At 41.6% G+C, this 20001-nt stretch overlaps 1 protein-coding gene across 3 annotated transcripts in view; it reads right to left on the reverse strand.

Annotated features, from left to right (window-relative positions):
- The window catches only part of TMTC2 (transmembrane O-mannosyltransferase targeting cadherins 2), a 423341-nt gene that overhangs the window by 253094 nt on the left and 150246 nt on the right, over nucleotides 1-20001 (reverse strand). For all 3 annotated transcript variants that reach the window (XM_060112322.1, XM_060112321.1, XM_060112324.1), the window contains one exon: nucleotides 220-790. In XM_060112322.1, coding sequence (XP_059968305.1) covers nucleotides 220-790 — 571 coding nt within the window. The remainder of the gene's footprint in view (nucleotides 1-219; nucleotides 791-20001) is intronic.

Raw genomic sequence — 20001 nt, forward strand, 5'->3', positions numbered from 1 at the left:
AATCATGAAAATAAGAAACCTGAGAAATAAAATAATCCATGACTGACACCCAGTTAGTAGGGAAAGGTCAGAGAGGACACTTCCACCTCCCGAAGATAAAAAAGTAACTTACTTTAAATTCTCTTTGAAGAGGAACACATTTGCTTTTTAAATGGGGAAAAGGGACCAAGCAAGGAGAGGACTCGGTAATCCAATGCTCAAGCCCCAACAATCACTTACTTTGTAAATGGTGGGTAAGATCTGTTTCATTTTCAGCCTGTGAAAGACAAAGACGTCATAAACGGCTGAAACCGCCAGGACCGTGACTCCTTGTTCCTTCCACAGCATGCTGCATCCGGCGCACAGTCCTGTCCCCAGGAACCAGCCCCAGGTCCTGGCCGAGGCGCCCCTTGTAGAACAGTGTTTCATGTAGCAGAGCAAGGACAGGAGGAAGAAGAAACTGGCCCCCACGTCGGCCCGGCCCACGATTCCTGCCACCGCCTCCGTGTGGATGGGGTGAGAGGCAAACATCAAGCCAGCCATGAAGGTCCAGTATCCATCCCCAAGCAGGATCTTGGAGAAGCTCGTGAAGAGACCAGTGACCGCCGCGTGCAGGAGCACGTTGACAAGATGGTAGCTCCAGGGATTCAGCCCTCCGATGGCATGGTTCAGGCGGAAAGAAAGAGTGCAGAGTGGCCGGTAGGACTTGTGGCTGCCGCTGTGGGTTAGCAGCGTCCCCCAGAAATCATTGTAGAAAATGTGGGTCCATGGGGTTTCTGGGAGAAGGTCCTGATTAGTCTTGATAGCACGGCTAAAAAATAAAATGTCGAAACAGAAATCTGATGTAAAATACAGAAAGAAAGAAGAAAATACACTGTTAAAATATACTGCTAAAACACTGCCTTCCTTCCTAGCTTTGTCATCACGTGGCTTTGTCATCCCGTGGCTTTATGATGGGATTCCAGGTATACATGATTAATGCAAATGAGCCTTGGAGCCGGCTTTACAGGTAGATTGAACTCAGATCCTCCCCTTAATGGCTTACTAGATCCGCAATTAGGGTTGTATTTGTCTCCCTGAAAAGCTTTCTTCCTTGTTTGAATGCAAATACCTCTGAAGAATAAATGCAGAGTTAAAGGCTTAACTCTTAAGGTTCAATAAAGCAGTTGCCAAATAATTGCCCGCCTGTGGCATGTTGGCTAGAAAGTCTCAGGTGATACTGGTGCAGGGGATACATTTAGAGCAAGGACTAGCCCCCACCCCCCGACCCCCGCTAGCAGAAATAAATTTTAGGTAGAACATCTGTGCCCAGAGCAATGCTTCCCATACATGCAGATCACCTGGGGATCTCATTAACAGGCATGTAAAGGTTCTAATTCAGTAGGCCTGGGGAGGAGCCCGAGATTCCACACTTCTAACCCTTGTAATTATTCATTTATCTACTGTGTAAAAAAGCAAAGAACACTGCTTTGCAGACACATGAGTGTTCTGGAGACCTAGTGCAAAGAACATCTTGGCCCTGTGAGCTGCTGCTATTATTATTCTACAAAGACTGTATTCTAATCTACAAAAAGTCCCTTATAAAATTCAGTTTGACCCACAACCTCTGAAATTAGGTGCATCTGGGGGCTGGAATTAAAACAGACATCAACATACATTAATAGTAGTTGGTTATCTACTCTGCCAAACACTAGGCTAGTCCTTCTGTATATATTATCTATTTATGAAAACGAGCTGACTTTTCTAGATGCTCAATAAAAGGCAGAAAGTCTGTCAAAATCAGGTTGTAAAAAGTATTCAACGTTACAGACAGTTCTCCAGTGTCTATAGTCTCCATTTTCCCATACTCAAAACACCTTTAGTTTTTAGCTGGGTACATGTCTTCTGGACAAAAAATGATCATTTCCTACCTTCCCTTGCTGCTAAATATGGTCCTGTGACTCGTATTTGGCCAGTGACTAATATTTGGTCAGCGGAACATAAGCAGAGTGCTAGGCACTACTAGAAAAAAGTCTCCTTAAAAGGAAAAAGCTTAGTATTCTTCCCTCTTCTACCCCCTACCCCCTTCCTGCTGGAGCACAGGTGTAATAGCTGGAGTTGTAGCAGCCATCGTGATTCATAAGGTGTCCTTAGGAATAGAAGTCATGCCAACAGAGCAATGAGACTGAAGGAATCCGAGTCCCTGTCATGGTAGACCATACCAGCCCCTGGCAAACTACCCGAGTATGAGAAATAAATTGCTATCTTGTTTAAGCTGCAATAGTTTGGGTGTTAGCACAGCTGAATCTACTCATCAGTGAAATCCCTTGTTAACAGAAGACCTACTGTATCACAGTGGTTTGATTTTCCATTTTGATTTTGATTTTTACAAGGCTCCGTGTATTGACTGTATATAAATGAATTTCCATATAAATTGGCTTTTAAAATATTAGAAACAGATGTTAGTCTGGATCCATTAAACTAAAACACCCTGTTATGACATTCATCAAGCGTCTACCCCCAGAAGTAATTGCTTAAGACTTGATGGGTTATAATTAAAAATTTTAAAGAAATATGAAAAACTGCCAAACTGCCAGTGTTGTTGGAGCTGATTTCAAGCCATTGAGAATGAAAAGCCAACTGGCCTCCACTAAACATTAACCTAGATATTGATGTGAATATCTCTAATATCAATGCAGAAACGTTCATACTATCAAAGTCAGGGCAGCAGAAAGTTCAACAGCAAAGCACTGTGGGATGAGGCTTGGCTAATTTAGCGAGAAAAGCTGAAAAGCACATTTTGTTTAGGACAATACTTCACCCTTTCAGTGGCAGATCCTTATAGAATGGAGACGCATGTTCCCTAAACCAGGTTTTCTACATGCTATTCGTTCAGCTCCATAACTGACTCTGTAAAGACTTTTTGAGGGAAAGGGAAAAAAAGAAGCACACCTTTAAAAATCTGTTCAAAGCTGCCAGAATTTCTTATATCCGTAGCAATAAATCTAGTAATCTGCAGCAGCCAACAAGATATACTATGTCTAACTCTCATTGAAACAAGAATTTCAAAACAAAGAAAACTAACAAATCTCATAATTTCATTGTGAGAAAAACCTTTGATGCGGCACAGCCCTAAATTTACACTGTAGAAAAAGAATTAAAGGCAAACAGTGTCAATAAAACAATAATAGAAGAGCAAAGGAACATCCCACCCATGTTCAAAATATACTGCACTAAGGGAGACTTCGGTCTGATAAAATTCTCTGATGGGCATTATCTTATTATTAGCCAGGTTTTTATTTACTCAATAAATGTTACGGCAAAAGAACATGAAGTAAGACTAAATTGTACTGGGCTTTAGTACATAAGTCACGTCACACATGCAAGTCAGTGATAAGGGATGCATTACGTATCCCTCACATCATATTAAGATACAGACCAAAAGGGATTTAATGGAATCTGAATAACCTCAACACTCAACATAATAGATTCTCATCTATTTGCATTTTCTTATGCAAGTCCAAACTGAAAGAGGGAAACCTGATATTTCTCAGGCAATGAAAAGGCTTAACTCAAAACAAAATGTCATACTGATATAATTTCTGATGTTACTTCTGTGAGTGGGTATTGAAAATTCAGAAAGACACTAAGGAATTGGGAAATTTTCCACTCCAGGAAAGGTGAAGAACATTGAAGCAGCAGGTGTGGAAAAGAAACAATTGTAGGCAGAATTCTCCAGAGAACACAGGCCCAAGAGACTGACTTTTGAAGCAAAAAGATCCAGTTTCTCAAGCTTTCAAGGAGGTCTTAATCTGTTTTCAGTTTTGTTCATTTGTGGCTCTTTGTTTTTTGCTGCATCATGATTTTTCCTTTAAAAAATGTTGACAAAGGCCAACGCTATTGTAAAACGTAAAACGGATGAATGATATGACACTGCCATCCCAACTGTCCTTGTGTGGGTTTCTCTCAGTACTATTTTTTCTGTCCATTGACCTTTTCAGTCATGAGCACCCACAAAAATGATGGCCATCAGTCCTTCAGAGGAGGAATGATGCTTAGATTCTCCAAACATCAAATGGCACACTCTTCCCAAGTACTTTCAAATTGTTCTACTAAAAAGTAAGTAAAGGCCAAACTCTATATTAAAAAAAATTTTTTTTTTCTTTTAGGTGATGGGTTGAAATTTGTTCCGCAGGAGAAAGAAGAAAGAGCATGGCCTCTGTTAACCTGCCCTCCTTCAGTGCTACCCAAGCACGCCGATCTATGCCCAGAAAGGGCAGTGAAATGCAGTGGTTAAGAAAACTGAGTCTGGAGCCAACTGGACCGGAGCTACACCACCTCTCTGTACCTCAGTGTTTTCATCTGCAAAATAAGGATAATAACTGTACTTGCCTTATAGGACCATTTTGAGGAGTAAAGGAGTTAGTAAGCAAAAAGCACATTGTTATATGTAATATATGTAACACATGTTAGCTGCTGTCATTATTAGTATTATCACCATTAACACCAAACAACCAGTGCTAGTCATTGATGCAGAATCAGTGCTCTCTCTTCATATATATATATATAGCCTTCAAAAATCTAAGTACTATGGTCCTATTTCACTTAAAATTCCTTTAAGCTTTTATGACACTCTCAGCACAAAATAATAAACATTTATGAAGTCTTACCTGGGGTCTTTTAACACATTACTCTTCCCATTCCCCTCCTATCTTTTTTGACTTCTTTCCTCTTCTCCTTGGCTAGCATCTCTATCAGAGTTTTCTCCCAAATGTGGACGTTTCTCTCAGTTCTGTCTCCTGACCTCCCCTCTCTCTACACTTTCCACCTCTGTGGTCATCATCTTTGACACCTGCAACTCAAGAGGTGCCTTCTCCATCCACGCCTCCAGCCTGGGTGTGGCTCACAAGCCTACACTTGTACTGCCCCAGGTGAAAGCCACACCTGAATGATGCAATCCCGGTTCCTCTACTAGCACCAGAGTCTTACCTTTGGCCAGTTAACCTCTCTAAAGCACAGCTTCTTTACCTACAGTTGGTACATAACAACGCTTCTCACAAATTGTTGTGTTGAAGATCAAATGAGGCAATGTTAACTTAAAATGTTTGAAAAATTACTTAGCCTGGTGTCACGGACTGGTTTTTCCAGACCCCTTCTTCTTAGTTAACAGTGTCCTGTTCTTCCTTCTGAGAACAGGCCACATCCACCCTCAGTCCATGTGCATAGAGTGAAGCTGTTATCCCCACCTCCTGATGAAAGGCTATCATTAGATTCGGCCAGTTAGTGTACTATATCCCCCCATCCTCATTTCCGGCCACAAGAACTGACTTAGCAGCCAGCCAGGTCAGTCGGAGTCAAAACAGCTCCAACAATCTACTGGGAAAGGACATCTTATTTTAAGAATGAGATGAAATCCTAGGGCTACTAAAGGATCCCCTGAAGACAGAGCCTAAGAATGAAGCCAACACAAAAAACCCAGATCAAGGAGACAGAGGCAATTCTTAGTGCAGCTGGATCCCATTGTGCCTGAAGCGAACACTGCTAAATAAGCCGATAACTAAATAAGCCAATAAGCCAATACACTAGTTTGAACTGTTATTCTGACATGTGCAACCAGAAGAGTGCTAAATAAAACAGCACTGTGTAACGATCAAGCAATATTGTTAGTTGCCCTTTCAGTATCTTCAGCTGAATTAAGACTGAATCCAAATAATTTTCCTTACACACCACCTCCTTTTTCATACAAGCCCCTCATTAAGCACCACCATTCTTCCACCACTGACACCGCGGTTGTGCATGAGGGGTCCTTCTCCCTTTGCTCCTACATCTACTTTTAAATTGGTTAAGGATATGCTGACGCCAGTCAGGATCTCAGAGAAAAATCCAACTCGCAAGTTTCCCTTAAATTCACCTCTAACTTCTCTTTTCTCCTTCCCCTGCCCCCGTTCAGGCTTCCATCACTTCCTACCTCTACTGCTTAGCAGGCTTACTAAAAGCGCCTGTTGATTATTGTTTCTATCATTAGGCTCAAAGTCCCCTCATGAAAAGCGTATATTTTCTTCAATGTCCAATACATACTAGGCACACAACAAATATTTGTAAAACTGAACTCGTCATCCCTGCTTGCTTTCATTCCCCTTTTGATCTATTATACATGCTGTGGATAGAGAAACTTCCGGAAATATAACTCCTGAAGTATAACCCTAACACCATCACTCTGCTTCACAAGAATCCCTCATCACATCCTAGTTCTTACCAAAATAAACACCCTTCCCAGCCCAGCATTCAGAGCCAACCCCATTATGACTTCTAGGCCAATCTCCCATTACTTCTCTATATGCATCTTAATGTCAACCGAACTTCCCAGCTTCTAGGCCTTCGCTCAGATTATTTTTTCCCTTCCTCTGCCTGGATTGCTGTTCTTCGACCAGTTTACATCTGTTCAGATACACTTCAACTGCCAATGCTCGTTTGTGATGCCCCAGTCTCCCCTAAAGTCTCTCCTAGTTATTGTTGCAAATCGGCTCGATTTTAACATTGCGCATGGACACATTCCCATGAATAACACTGACTGCGGGCTTCCCTGGTGGCACAGTGGTTGAGAGTCCGCCCGCCGATGCAGGGGACACGGGTTCGTGCCCCGGTCCGGGAGGATCCCACATGCCGCAGAGCAGCTGGGCCCGTGAGCCATGGCTGCTGAGCCTGCGCGTCCAGAGCCTGTGCTCCGCAACAGGTGAGGCCACAACAGTGAGAGGCCTGCGTACCGCAAAAAGAAAAAAAATAAAAATAAAAAAAATAACACTGACTTCTTACTAGCCTCATCAGGGATCTTAAATGGGGTGAGATGTGGAAGACATTTCAGAAGGAGTAGGAGGAAATATATGCACTGAAATCAGGGCATTTTAACAGGCCCTCTTCTCTACCCTATTGAAAATCACAACTCAACAAAATGGGTTGATTCTGTCTTAAGAAAATTATTCACTCACTCATTTATTCATTCATTCCGTGATGGGCTAGACACTATAAAGGGCACTGAAGACAGATGGTGAGTAAAACAGATGCACTGACTTCGAGAAACAGCCTAGTAGAAGAGGCAAAGGTGTGTAGAGGCAATTTCACTGCAGTATGGTAAATACCACTCTAACACGAAATCCTGATTGCCTTGGGAGAACAGAACAGACTTCCGACAGTCAGCGGGTCAAGAGCTTCCTGGAGGAAAGCATGTCTACGTACACGGAAGGGGTGAAGCAAAGGAGTAAGGGAGTTAGGATGTCGCCAGACTGATGGGCAATATCTTCAAGGACCATGAGGCAGGAGAGAAGAAGGTGGTGAGCTTGGGAGCTGAAAAAAATGCAATAGGTTGGTTTGGCTGGAGTGAAGTTTGAGGGATGGAGTGGCAGGAATCACTGGCATTACTCTGTCTTGTACTATTGTCCTCCATGGGATGGAGAGCAATGTGGCTAGACATCAAGCTCCACAATGGTCTTCAGGTCCGATTCAGCTTGTTAGGACTTGCTTTATCTCCCCAATGCACTGTTAACTCCTAAGAAACAGAACAGTATCTTATTTATCTTTTGGAGCCTTGCACATAGTAGGGATTCAATATATATATATATATATATATATTTTTTTTTTTTTTTTTTTTTTTTTGCGGTACGCGGGCCTCTCACTGTTGTGTGGCCTCTCCCATTGCGGAGCACAGGCTCCGGACGCGCAGGCTCAGCGGCCATGGCTCACGGGCCCAGCCGCTCCGCGGCATGTGGGATCTTCCTGGACCAGGGCACGAACCCGTGTCCCCTCCATCGGCAGGCGGACTCTCAACCACTGCGCCACCAGGGAAGCCCAGATTCAATATATATTTGATGAACTGAATTCTAACTAGAAATGATTGATATTGATAAGCTGCACTCACCTTTTAGAAAAATTCTACATTGTTTTAAGTATATAGGGAATGATCACTTGCATCTAAAAGTAGTTCACTCACTCTGGGCACTAAACTCTGTTCACTCAATGATAATTAACTGAGAAAAACCATCAGGTTAATTGGCTTACCCAAATGTCTTTGGCACACATTTCCCACTTAACCTATAATCCCTTCATTAGAGTCTCTCTTTAGGGATAAGCCATTATATTTAGAAAGCTCCAGTAAATATGCAAATACTTAGCTACCAGGGTCGGGAAATGAGAGATATATTGTAACATCTTACAGACTGTCTTAGTCTGGCAAGAAGCAATGCATTTCAGATTCACAGAGGAATGTCAGGTAGGGCAAATAAATTTCGGTGTTAGCTGTCTTGGTCCCTGCAGAAATGGAAGGCAGTATGCTTTAGGCATGAAATTATCATTACACATGTAACACATTCCTAAACTTATTTCCATCTTGATCTCCTCCTACTAAATTGTAAACCCTTCAACAGCAGAGATGATGACTTCCTAAGCAACTGGCACTTTTTAAAAAATGTGAATTGTCACTGTCTAGATGTTGAATGAAAAGAGGCCACAGGAGAAACAAAGAGCCTGCTGTCAGACATCCAAGGAACAGGGTCCCCGAGTAACTGCTCGCTTTGTGAGAAGGTAAGTCTGAGAATGCTCAGCCTTGTAACTAAAGGAATATTCTTAGTGGACTCCTCTTCCATCCCTTTTCCTATAAGCAATAAAGGAATTTTATGAGCTACATCTGACACAGCAACCCTCTCCAGTTCCCCCCACCCCCAAACAAAGAAAACTAAGCCTTCTGATTAAACGTGGCCCCAGCTGCAGCTGAACTAAGCTGAACTAAGATGCTGGAGATTCGGATTCACTCTCTAGAGATTCCCGAGTCTAGAGTTTGCCCAGACACTGTTCTTGTCTTAGTGGTTGAAAATGAAAAGGATGAACCTTGGCTAAATAAGTGTCTTTAGTTCCCCCAAATAAATCAATGCTGCCATTTTCAGAGTTTCTACAGGAAATGGTCAAGAAAAAACTTTAAGTAACCCTGAAAACAAATTAATAATCCATTTAAAAGAAAGCTGATGATTTAAAATTAAAACTTCTGGGAATTCCCTGGAGATCCAGTGGTTAGGACTCCACACTTCCACCACAGGGGGCATGGGTTCAGTACCCGGTGGGGGAATTAAGATCCCGCATGCCACACGGTGTGGCCAAAAAAAAATTTTTAAATTAAAAATTATTTTTAAAAAATTATACAATTAAAACTGCTGTTACTAAAAATGTTTTTTTAAGTATTAATATGAAAAGCATTTGACAAGAGTAAAGCAAAAACTAACAGCATGAGATAATCACGAAAACCATACTCTAAGCATTTAAATTTCACTGATTAAAATAATCCTCTGGGGCTTCCCTGGTGGCGCAGTGGTTGAGAATCTGCCTGCCAATGCAGAGGACACGGGTTCGAGCCCTGGTCTGGGAAGATCCCACATGCTCGCGGAGCGACTGGGCCCGTGAGCCACAACTACTGAGCCTGCACGTCTGGAGCCTGTGCTCCGCAACAGGAGAGGCCGTGACAGTGAGAGGCCTGCGCAGCACGATGAAGAGTGGCCCCCGCTTGCCACAACTAGAGAAAGCCCTCGCACAGAAACGAAGAAAGACCCAACGCAGCCAAATAATAAAATAAATTTATAAAATAATCCTCTACCTTAATATCAGCTTCCTAACAAGTTGAAATATTTTTCATTGCCTTGCAATCTGCATGATGAAAAATAATATTAATCTTTTCCACACAAGTATTTGTTCACTATATCCACATCATGCCACCCTAACATAAAATATTATACTTACAATTCACCTCCTTCAAGCTGTACTAAATTGAATCAGTCTCAACTTAAAAGCTTAATGAAAATATCTTTACTCCTAGTTTTCCAGACTTGAAATTAGTAGCCACTGGAAGAGGTACTATGAAGCTTTTTCACTCCCAAAAGTTTTTCACTCCATAAACTCCAAGTTTATGAACCACTTTAGTACACTGCTGTATATAATTTATGAATTTCAATCAGTTTCATAGGTTCTCATAAATTCATAGTTCTATAAAAAGGTGATTAAAAAATTTTGGTTTTCGGGCTTCCCTGGTGGTGCAGTGGTTGAGAGTCTGCCTGCCGATGCAGGGGACACGGGTTCGTGCCAAGGTCCGGGAAGATCCCACATGCCGCGGAGCAGCTAGGCCTGTGAGCTATGGCCACTGAGCCTGTGCGTCCCGAGCCTGTGCTCCGCAACGGGAGAGGCCACGGCAGTGAGAGGCCCATGTACCGCAAAACAAAAACAACAACAACAACAAAAACCAAAAAAACAAAAAAACAAATTTTGGTTTTCTTACATTTCATACTATGTTTCCCTTACAATGGGGTCTTGAGCACTAGTGATATGCTTTAAAGTACGACTGGTTCCTTATAATTCTATTTTTAAAATATTACAAATATTTGATTTTTTTAAGATGAGTAATGAATATGAGATTATAGCTTTCAAAAATGACTGGGCTCTATTGGACACCAGAGTCCAAGAAAAAGAACACAGGTGTAACTATGAGATTCTAAGAACATCTATTTTGTGCATGGTCTTGTTCTATGTGTTTTTACAGAATAAAAGAAGATGATGTGCTTTATGCTTAAGAATACAAATGCATTCTAAATAAGTAGGCATGGCAAGCTGAGAATACACTTTTTCAATTAAAATACTTGCCTATGTATATAAACATGTTGTACAAATTTCAGAACAGATATCCTAAAGTACATGGAAGTTTTCCCAACTACTCAAGTATTACCCTAAAAAAAAAAAAAAATCACATCCTTGAGGAGGTGTCATAGAATAATCTTCACTTAAGGTAAATAGGAAAAGTGCCTTCTGGCTATGATACTGCTTGGAAACCCACTAAGAGTTCTCACTGCCAGACCATGGAAGGTAGGGGGAAATTTTTTAAACCAAGAAACTAACAGGCTTTAAGAAAACAGGCTCCATTGGGAGATGGGAAGATATTCACCCACATCATCCAGATGTTTGGCTTATCTGTAAGCCTAACTCCTGTCTCCTCTGAATTAAGTCTTAACCAAATCACCTTTCTTTATTCACTCCTCTCCTTCAGCCAAACAGACTAGCCAAGAGGCTTCTTTAGCCAAATATTTGCAATGATCCTTTGTCTTTTCTGCTTAAAGTTTTCCACATGTTGCCAATGTATCCCTCACAGGTATCCATGATACAATACAACCTTGCATTTGTATCATGCTTTTATATTTCACCAAATGTGCTCATGTTCACGACTGTCCTGAATCCTTGTCACGGCCCCGTGAGTAAGCAGATGTGGACGTGACAAGTTAGGAGTCCTGCATGAGACAACTCCATCGGTACAGATCAGAGCCGCCCATCCTGGAATCCAAACTTCAGTTCCTTGTCTACTGCCCTCCCTATGTTACGGGCTGAATTGTGTCCCCCTAAAAGCCCTATGTTGAATCTCGAAGTGCCTCAGAATGTGACTGTATTTGGAAATTGGAGCTTTCAAGAGGTAATGAAGTTAAAATGAGGCCTTTAGGCTGGGCCCTAATGCAATCTAACTGGTGTCCTCATAAGAAGAGGAAATTTGGACACACAAAGAGACACAAGAGGCACACGTGCACAGGAAAAAAACCATGTGCAGACCAATGAGAAGGTGGCCATCTGTAAGCCAAGAAGAGGCCTCAGGGGAAACCAAACCTGCTTACACCCTGATCCGGGACTTTCACCCTCCAGAACTGTGAGAAAATAAATTTCTATTGTTTAAGCCACCTAGTCTGTGTTATTTTGTTATGGCTGTCCTAAGAAACAAATACACCCTACTATACCATAGAGACCATTGTACATAATTACATACACTCTCCTGTTTATCCTTCAGAGTTACAGAGAAACTAGATTTCACACAAAAGCTATATTTGTCCAATACTATGTCTGGTATTCTGGGTTTTTTTTGTTTGTTTGTTTGTTTGTTTTTTTTTGCAGTACGCGGGCCTCTTACTGTTGTGGCCTCTCCCGTTGCGGAGCACAGGCTCCAGACGCGCAGGCTCAGCGGCCATGGCTCATGGGCCCAGCAGCTCCACGGCATGTGGGGTCTTCCTGGACCGGGGCATGAACCCGTCTCCCCTGCATCAGCAGGCGGACTCTCAACCACTGCACCACCAGGGAAGCCCTGGTACTCTGTTTTTGATGACAGGGGTTGAACTGCTTTGTGAGTATAAATAGGACTTTAAGAGGTATCGTATTCTTAGTTCTGCCAGGATTTGTCTACATGCTTTACCAGAGGGAAAAAAAATCCTGATCATGCCAATGGGGCATTAACTCTAACTAAACACACGTAATAAAACACAAGTGCTACTTCATATTTACATTGAGATCACAAAGCTTACAAAGCACACACACATCTCATATTATCCTCACAATACTGCTATAAAACAGAAAACTACGCTGGATGGCTTAAGTTAGTTAAAGAAGAGCACATACTTAATAAGAGGCAGAGGGACTTCCCTGGTGGCTCAGTGGTTAAGAATCCGCCTGCCAATGCAGGGGACATGGGTTTGATCCCTGGTCCGGGAAGATCTCACATGCCATGGGCAACTAAGCCCATGCACCACAACTACTGAGCCTGCACTCTAGAGCCTGTGAGCCACAACTACTGAGCCCATATGCCACAAATACTGAAGCCCGCGTGCCTAGAGCCCGTGCTCTGCAACAAGAGAAGCCACCACAATGAGAAGCCCATGCACTGCAACAAAGAGCAGCCCCTACTCGCCACAACTAAGGAAAGCCCACGCGCAGCAACAAAGACCCAATGCAGCCAAAAATAAATAAATATAAATAAATATATTTTTTTTTAAAAAAAGAGGCAGAGAAAGACCTTGAACACTGTTCTCCAAACTACTCCATTTAACCTTCAAAGCAGCCCTGTTCCTCCACATGGACAATAAATCTCCCACGAGAAGTGTTTGTAAGATGATTTGAAAGTAAAATCCTAGTCTATTATTGCATTTTGTCTGGAATCCATATATCTGCCCTCAAGACTCAATAAAGCTATAAAAAAATGTTTTTGTGCCATATTCTTTTAATTTCTGCATTTCAAAAAGAAAGTCTTCTTTTAACACTAAGGAGTCTTGGAAAACGTGAGTCAAAGGAAGGTGTTACTTGTCTCCCAGTGACGGGTGAAAAAGGCAGCTTTATGAAAGCCAAAAACTAACCTATAATTTCATATTACAAAATATAATAGAAAACATATTCTGTCAGAAATTTTGCTGCCTGCATCCCTTTTCAGCCATAAAATAGTTATACACACACACATACATCTGAGAAAGATCAGACTTTAAACATATTGCAGCAACACACACACACAACATGGGAAGTTTCACCAGGGTTGCCTGTGATGACAGGATACACAGACATCCCTACAATAAAATCAGCCTCACAGCTAAATCAGAGAGTCTTTTTGGACACAAGAATATACGAGCCCTGATGAAAAACAGATAGGCAAGGGGGAAAACACTCTAATTTAAAACTAACACAGATGAGCCTACACAAAGTACCCAAACATTTGGCCCACAAACCACCAGCAAGCCTCTAATTTGACATGGAAGGCAAGAGATATTTCATCCCAGAAGGAGGAGAGAAAGATATTAACCCCACCATTAAAATTTATTGGCATTCCAAAATACAGTACTTTCTAATATAGATGTCATTCATTGACCAAACTAATTATCAAGAAATAAATCAAACTTCAGGAAGCCCCGACACTTTCTGCTCTGTGGCCCTTTAAATAAATCATACCGACACTTTCTGCTCTGTGGCCCTTTAAGTAAATCATAATGGTAGGCATTCAAAATACTTACGCTGAATAATGAAACTATTAGCTCTCTCAGATCTTTTGTTATAAACAAATTATGAAGCACCAACATGTCCCTTTAAGACTCTTAAGCATGGTATTATATTTTACCCTTTTGCTGGCACCCAAATTCTCAAACTTGGAAGAGTTGGATATGAGAAGGGTCTGGTTTAGTCCTCCATATTTGAGATTGCTAAATCCTCCACAAGATTAGAAATCCCAAAACCTTCACTAAGCATAGTTTCTGTCACCCTGTCCATTGCCAATAAAAGAAAATTTTTTTCAACTCATAAGTATCCATGCTAATGAAATTCACAAGTAATGAAGCGAACAAGCAGAACCTAAGTGTAAGAATGGGAGACAGTATTTAATCAGAGGAATCTAAGCATAACGGATCTAATTTTTCACTCCAGTCTGTAAAAAAAAATAATCTACATCTTATATCTGAAGCAACTCCTAAAATCAATGTTCAGTATAAAACGCACACACGCACACACTTTAGTCAGCCAAATCTCAATTCAAATTCTTCCCCTTGAATATACTAACTGTATGATTCAGTGTTCTCATCTATAAACTGCTGTTCCTGGTGAAGATAAAATAATAATTAAATAAGATAAGGAGGTTAACTCCTGACACATAGTAGTTGATTCATAAATGACTGTTACCACAATGAATCACCTCCCTTGCCTTCCTGGACCCCACAGCATACACTGCACAACACAGCACTCCATCTAGCATTCAGTATCGTTTATCTTTTCTCTTAGCATATTCTTCAGGTCCTTTGCTCCTCTTTCCCCACAGCAGCCACCTGAAATTGTGCCTGTGTTCATCGTAAGTTAAGCCCATTAGCCAAACTAAGAGCGCAAGAATGATGCTCACAGCGGTCTTAACTCGTCTTGAAGAATGGATGACAGCAAGGTTAAGTGCGGGGACCAAAAAGCATAACAGAAAGAAAAAGAGTCACGGGACATATGTCACAGTGCACAGCCTAATTAGGATATTCTGGGAAGCAGCCTCATAGGAAGGAGAACAGTTATATATCATCAGAGAAGCTAGGCTTGGGTATTTCTTTTTGACAGAAAGATCATCAATTCTAATAAAACTGTAATGTGATCCGCGAATTTTTTTTTTTTTAGCTTTCCAAGGCCTATTTTTTCTTGCACAAAGTAGGAAAAGGATTATTCCAGGCATTTCTAATCACTCTCACACACACACACACACACACACACACACACACACATCATTATGTTTTCAAAGACAGCAACTTCTATAAAAGAGGACAATATATATTAAACCATTTATACCTTTGCTAACAAAAAGTAAAAGTCAACATAGTATTTGAAAAAGTCCTCCTTATATTCTTCATATAAGCCAATCTTAGGCAGGTGGGCAGTAAATTGGCTGTAATTTGTGATGGCCTGGAAGACAATCTAGAAAGGTTTAAGATCAGAAATGTAATCACCTTGTGAAAAAAAGCAATGTCACACACTCTGTCATGGTCACTCCACTCAGAGCACATGGATTTTCACATTGAAAAACTAACATTAAAAGTTGCCTTGGGGAGGATAACAGAATAGGCATCCCCAAATGCTATATCGGTCCTCCCTTCTAATGGTTTCTTTTTTGAGGGCATCCTGGAGAGAAGTTCAATCTTTCTAATGGGAATATAACTGTACTACAACCCTCCAAGGGCATTTACCACTTTAAAAAGGAACTCCAAACTCTGCTGTCTTTAAAAGGCAATAGGTCATTGGGAAAAGTCATTTTTCAAAGCTCCAGTGAACTGGCACTCTGCTTTTAGCCAGTCACAGAGATAAGGCATGTAGTCTCAGCAACAGAATCACCTTACTTTAATTTTTAATACCTGTGCATTTCAGGGCTCTCAAGAGGAATCAGTGACTTACTCGTGGCATCATCAATGTCTTAGACTATCTGTATGCATGCATTTTGACAAAGCAGAAAGGAAAATCATCCACCACCTATTAATTTTGGATGAACATTTGAAATAGTTTACAGGAGAACATAAAGGCATCTTCCTCTCCATCCCCCTCAAAAAAGGAAAAAAATAATAATCTCATCATTGTCACCTCTCAGAATTTAAGTGAAAATAAAGCTCCTAGAGGGGAAGGCATGTGTTTTTTATTTCCCATTCTGAAAGCGCACACAGGTATCAATTCAAATGGCAGTGAATTCGTCTGGAATGTAAAAGACCACGGGGTTCACATGTATAAAGATCAACAGTTGTTTTAGAAATTAGCTACACCACATCTTAAACTTCTACATCAGTTTTAAACTGATCCAGGTGTTATCATCAGGGTAGAAACAGATGCAGTGTTAGCACATTAAACTGTGAATCCAGCTCCAACACCGCTTAATGGGCTCCACATGCTGAAAATGATCATCATTGTAGGAAGTACACTCCACCAAAAGCCTAACTTTCAAACCAGACCAGAGTTTCATTATCTACATTATGCTCACACACAACTACTCTGGGACTAACATTGCTCTTACATTGATTACAGTGCATTAGTAGTTTTGAGGGTAGAAATGATATTAGGAGAGTGATGCAATAACAGAGAAACAAAGCCATGGTTGTCAAGTGTGTGGACATCGTGACATCCATGCTGCCACCACAATAAAGTCAAGACTGGTTGCACCAGCCTGTCTTAGCTTGTGACTCTCTTTGGATCCCCAAAGTGGCTCAAGGAGGTGAGACGAATGATGAGGAAGTTTACATAAGAACCAACATGACTTAACATACGTAGAGAGCTTTCTAGTTTTCAATGTATTTTTATATGCATCACGTGATGTCACAAATGCTTTTCCCATCTTTTTAGTGAAGAAAATAAAGACTCTCATCCAAGATCACATAGTGAGGAGGGAGCAGAATTAGGGAAAAAAATCAGATCTTTGGACTAGTGTTCAAGTGTTACTTCTGCAACTCCAATGTCTCCAGTCACGAAATTTCTGCACGGGGGAGGCCCTTGCCCCCATTTCACTTACAATTAAACACACACACACACACACACACACACACACACACACAACCAATCAAAATTTTTTTAAAAACCTGTGTTATACTTGAAGAATAATAATGTACAATAAAGCAGCACAACTGCGTTTTAGTCAATTCCCTTCGGCCAACACCATTTATTTTGAAACTCACGGCACTGACGAAAAGGTCTAAATGATGCTGAATTAGTGTAACATACTAGAAAGCTGTCTGGAACAGAAAGGATTTCACCATGGAGCATCCTGCATATATTGACTTTTCTATTGACCAAAAAGCCTTCCAGTCTTTAAATAACAACTTCAAAAACAGACTATTAAAATCAGGCCAAACTATTCTTTATAGTTTTTCCACTTCTAGAGTTCAACTTTGATGAAAATTAATTGAATTTTTTTTTTTTTTTTTTTTTTTTTTTTTTTTTGCTGTATGCGGGCCTCTCACTGTTGTGGCCTCTCCCATTGCGGAGCACAGGCTCCGGACACACAGGCCCAGCGGCCATGGCTCACGGGCCCAGCCTCTCCGCGGCATGTGGGATCTTCCCAGACCGGGGCACGAACCCGTATCCCCTGCATCGGCAGGCGGACTCTCAACCACTGCGCCACCAGGGAAGCCCCAATTAATTGAATTTTTAAACTCTACTGAGAAGTCACTATTGTACATTTCTTGAATCAAGTCATTTAATTTTTTTTTTTTTTTTTTTTTTTTTTTTTGCGGTACACGGGCCTCTCACTGCTGTGGCCTCTCCCGTCGCAGAGCACAGGCTCCAGACGCACAGGCTCAGCGGCCATGGCTCACGGGCCCAGCCGCTCCGCGGCATGTGGGATCTTCCCAGAGCGGGGCACGAACCCATGTCCCCTGCATCGGCAGGCGGACTCTCAACCACTGTGCCACCAGGGAAGCCCAAGTCATTTAATTTTTAAATCCCTCCTATTTCCTGAGCTTCAGCCTTAGTACTTATTTTGCACCAAGCAGACCTCTGTAGATAGTTTACCCCAAGGCAAGCTAGCTTCCAAGTATAACTCACATGAAGAATGAAAGCTGCTTTTGTGACAAGGAGACAGCGTCTAAATCACATTTCAAGGGGGGCCTTCAAGAATAGGTATTAGAGTTTTTGTGAAAAGATGCTTCTGAAAACTGACTTCTATTTTTATTTTTAATCTAACAGGGTCTTATTTGTTGTCCCTTTTGACTAATGTATATATCGCACACATTAGAAACTAAGTAATCAGGGGAGGAAAAAGAAAAAAAAAAAAAAGGTGGCAGAGTAGAAGAAACTTTTGAGTAGATTTCCGAGAGAGAACACCAGCCACACAAAATCTCAAGCCTTCCCGTCTCGACAATGATGGAGGAAGGTAGTCAGGTCAAACGGTTTGGTTTCTTCTGTCCTCTGGCTTGTACTTATCAGTATAAGAACTGAAGCTAGGGCCTCCCTGGTGGCGCAAGTGGTTGAGAGTCCGCCTGCCGATGCAGGGGATGCGGGTTCGTGCCCCGGTCTGGGAGGATCCCATATGCCGCGGAGCGGCTGGGCCCGTGGGCCATGGCCGCTGAGCCTGCGCGTCCGGAGCCTGCGCGTCCGGAGCCTGTGCTCCGCAACGGGGGAGGCCACAACAGTGAGAGGCCCGCATACCGCAAAAAAAAAAAAAAAAAAAAAAAAAAAAAAAAAAAAAAAAAAAAAAAAAAAAAAGAACTGAAGCTAGATAACCTTAATTATAGGCAAAAAAGGTGATATCGGTGTCTGTATTATGTTCCTATTGTTATCGTAATGTAATGTGATTATGAGTTTCCTATCGTTACTACATACTTAGGGGCAAAAAAAATCACAAATTTATCATCCAGTTCCAGAGGACTTAAGTCCAAAAGGGGTTGCCCTGGACTGAAATCAACGTCAGGATTGTGCTCCTTCTAGAGGCTCTAGAAGAGAATCCAGTTCCTTTTCCAGCTGACAGAAGCCATTCCTGGACTCATGGGCTCTTTCTCCATCCTCAAAGTCAGCAATTAATTCCATCACACAACCTCTGCTTCCATCCTCTTCTTTGACTCTGACTCTCCTGCCTCCCTCTTTCCAATACAAGAACCCTCATGACTGCACCAGGCCCACCCAGATAACACAGGATAATCTCCCATTTTAAAACCCTTAGTCTCTTTTGCCATGTAAGACAGCATATTCACAGGTTCTGAGGATGAAGACTTGGCTATATTGGGGAGGCCTTTATTCTGCCTACCATGGTGTCCCACTTAGCTAGGCTTAACCCAGCATATTAACAAGGTGATGAAAATTATTTCCTGACTAAAGTACACACGGTACTCCATCTCCATAGGCCCATCTCCATAGGCACACAGGCGCCTATATGTGCATACAAACTGACAAAAATTACCATCATTTCGTATTTTCTATACTAACCAAAGGAAAACATGATACAAATGGCTGGAGCAACACTCTGATAAGACAAAGTAAAGTGGAAAATAGGTTGATAGGTTAGAACAAAGAAAATCCCAAAGCTTTTCCTGATTTGAAGGAGAGGAACAATTTTTATAACAAAGCTCCACACAGCTTTCATCACTCAAAACTCCCTCTAAAATCCCTCCTGGGCCTCAAATACAATCTAGAGAACTAGACTTTGTAATTAAGGTAAGTGGTCAGTTCGTGGCTGTGGATTTCACATATGTTATGTTATATCCAGGGATGATATTCAAAATATTATCAACTACTAGAGAATGGGCAGTACTGCAACAGGGTTTTATAGGGCCTCTGCTATGTTCAGCATTAAACTTTAAGTAGTTGGTCCTTGGGGAGGTCCAGGCGATCTTGGGTGAGGGCACAAGATGGTCAAGGAAGAGCCTCAGGGGGGCAGGAGGCAATAGCTATTTATCAACTGCAACTGTCAAACCAGTGAGAACTGGCTAAATATTAGTGTCTCAACAGAACTGATTTAGTTGGCCAAGGACTGCCACAATGAATATGCATCCCATTCCTAATGAGGGAAATAAAGTCAGATGGAAAAGAATGCCTAATTTAAAAAAAAAAAGAATGTGTTGATACTATTTTAAGCAGGGGGATGATGAGATTAACAGTGCAGTATCCAAACAGATCCTGATAGAATGGATGACCAACTGAAATAAACAAAGTGAAGTTTAATAGGGATAAGGATTAGATCCTAAGACCTAAAGTTGGGCTCAAAGCCAGGAGCTACAGGATGGGAAGATGTGA

This window comes from Mesoplodon densirostris, chromosome 11, assembly GCF_025265405.1.
Source record: "Mesoplodon densirostris isolate mMesDen1 chromosome 11, mMesDen1 primary haplotype, whole genome shotgun sequence".
Classification (NCBI taxonomy): domain Eukaryota; kingdom Metazoa; phylum Chordata; class Mammalia; order Artiodactyla; family Ziphiidae; genus Mesoplodon; species Mesoplodon densirostris.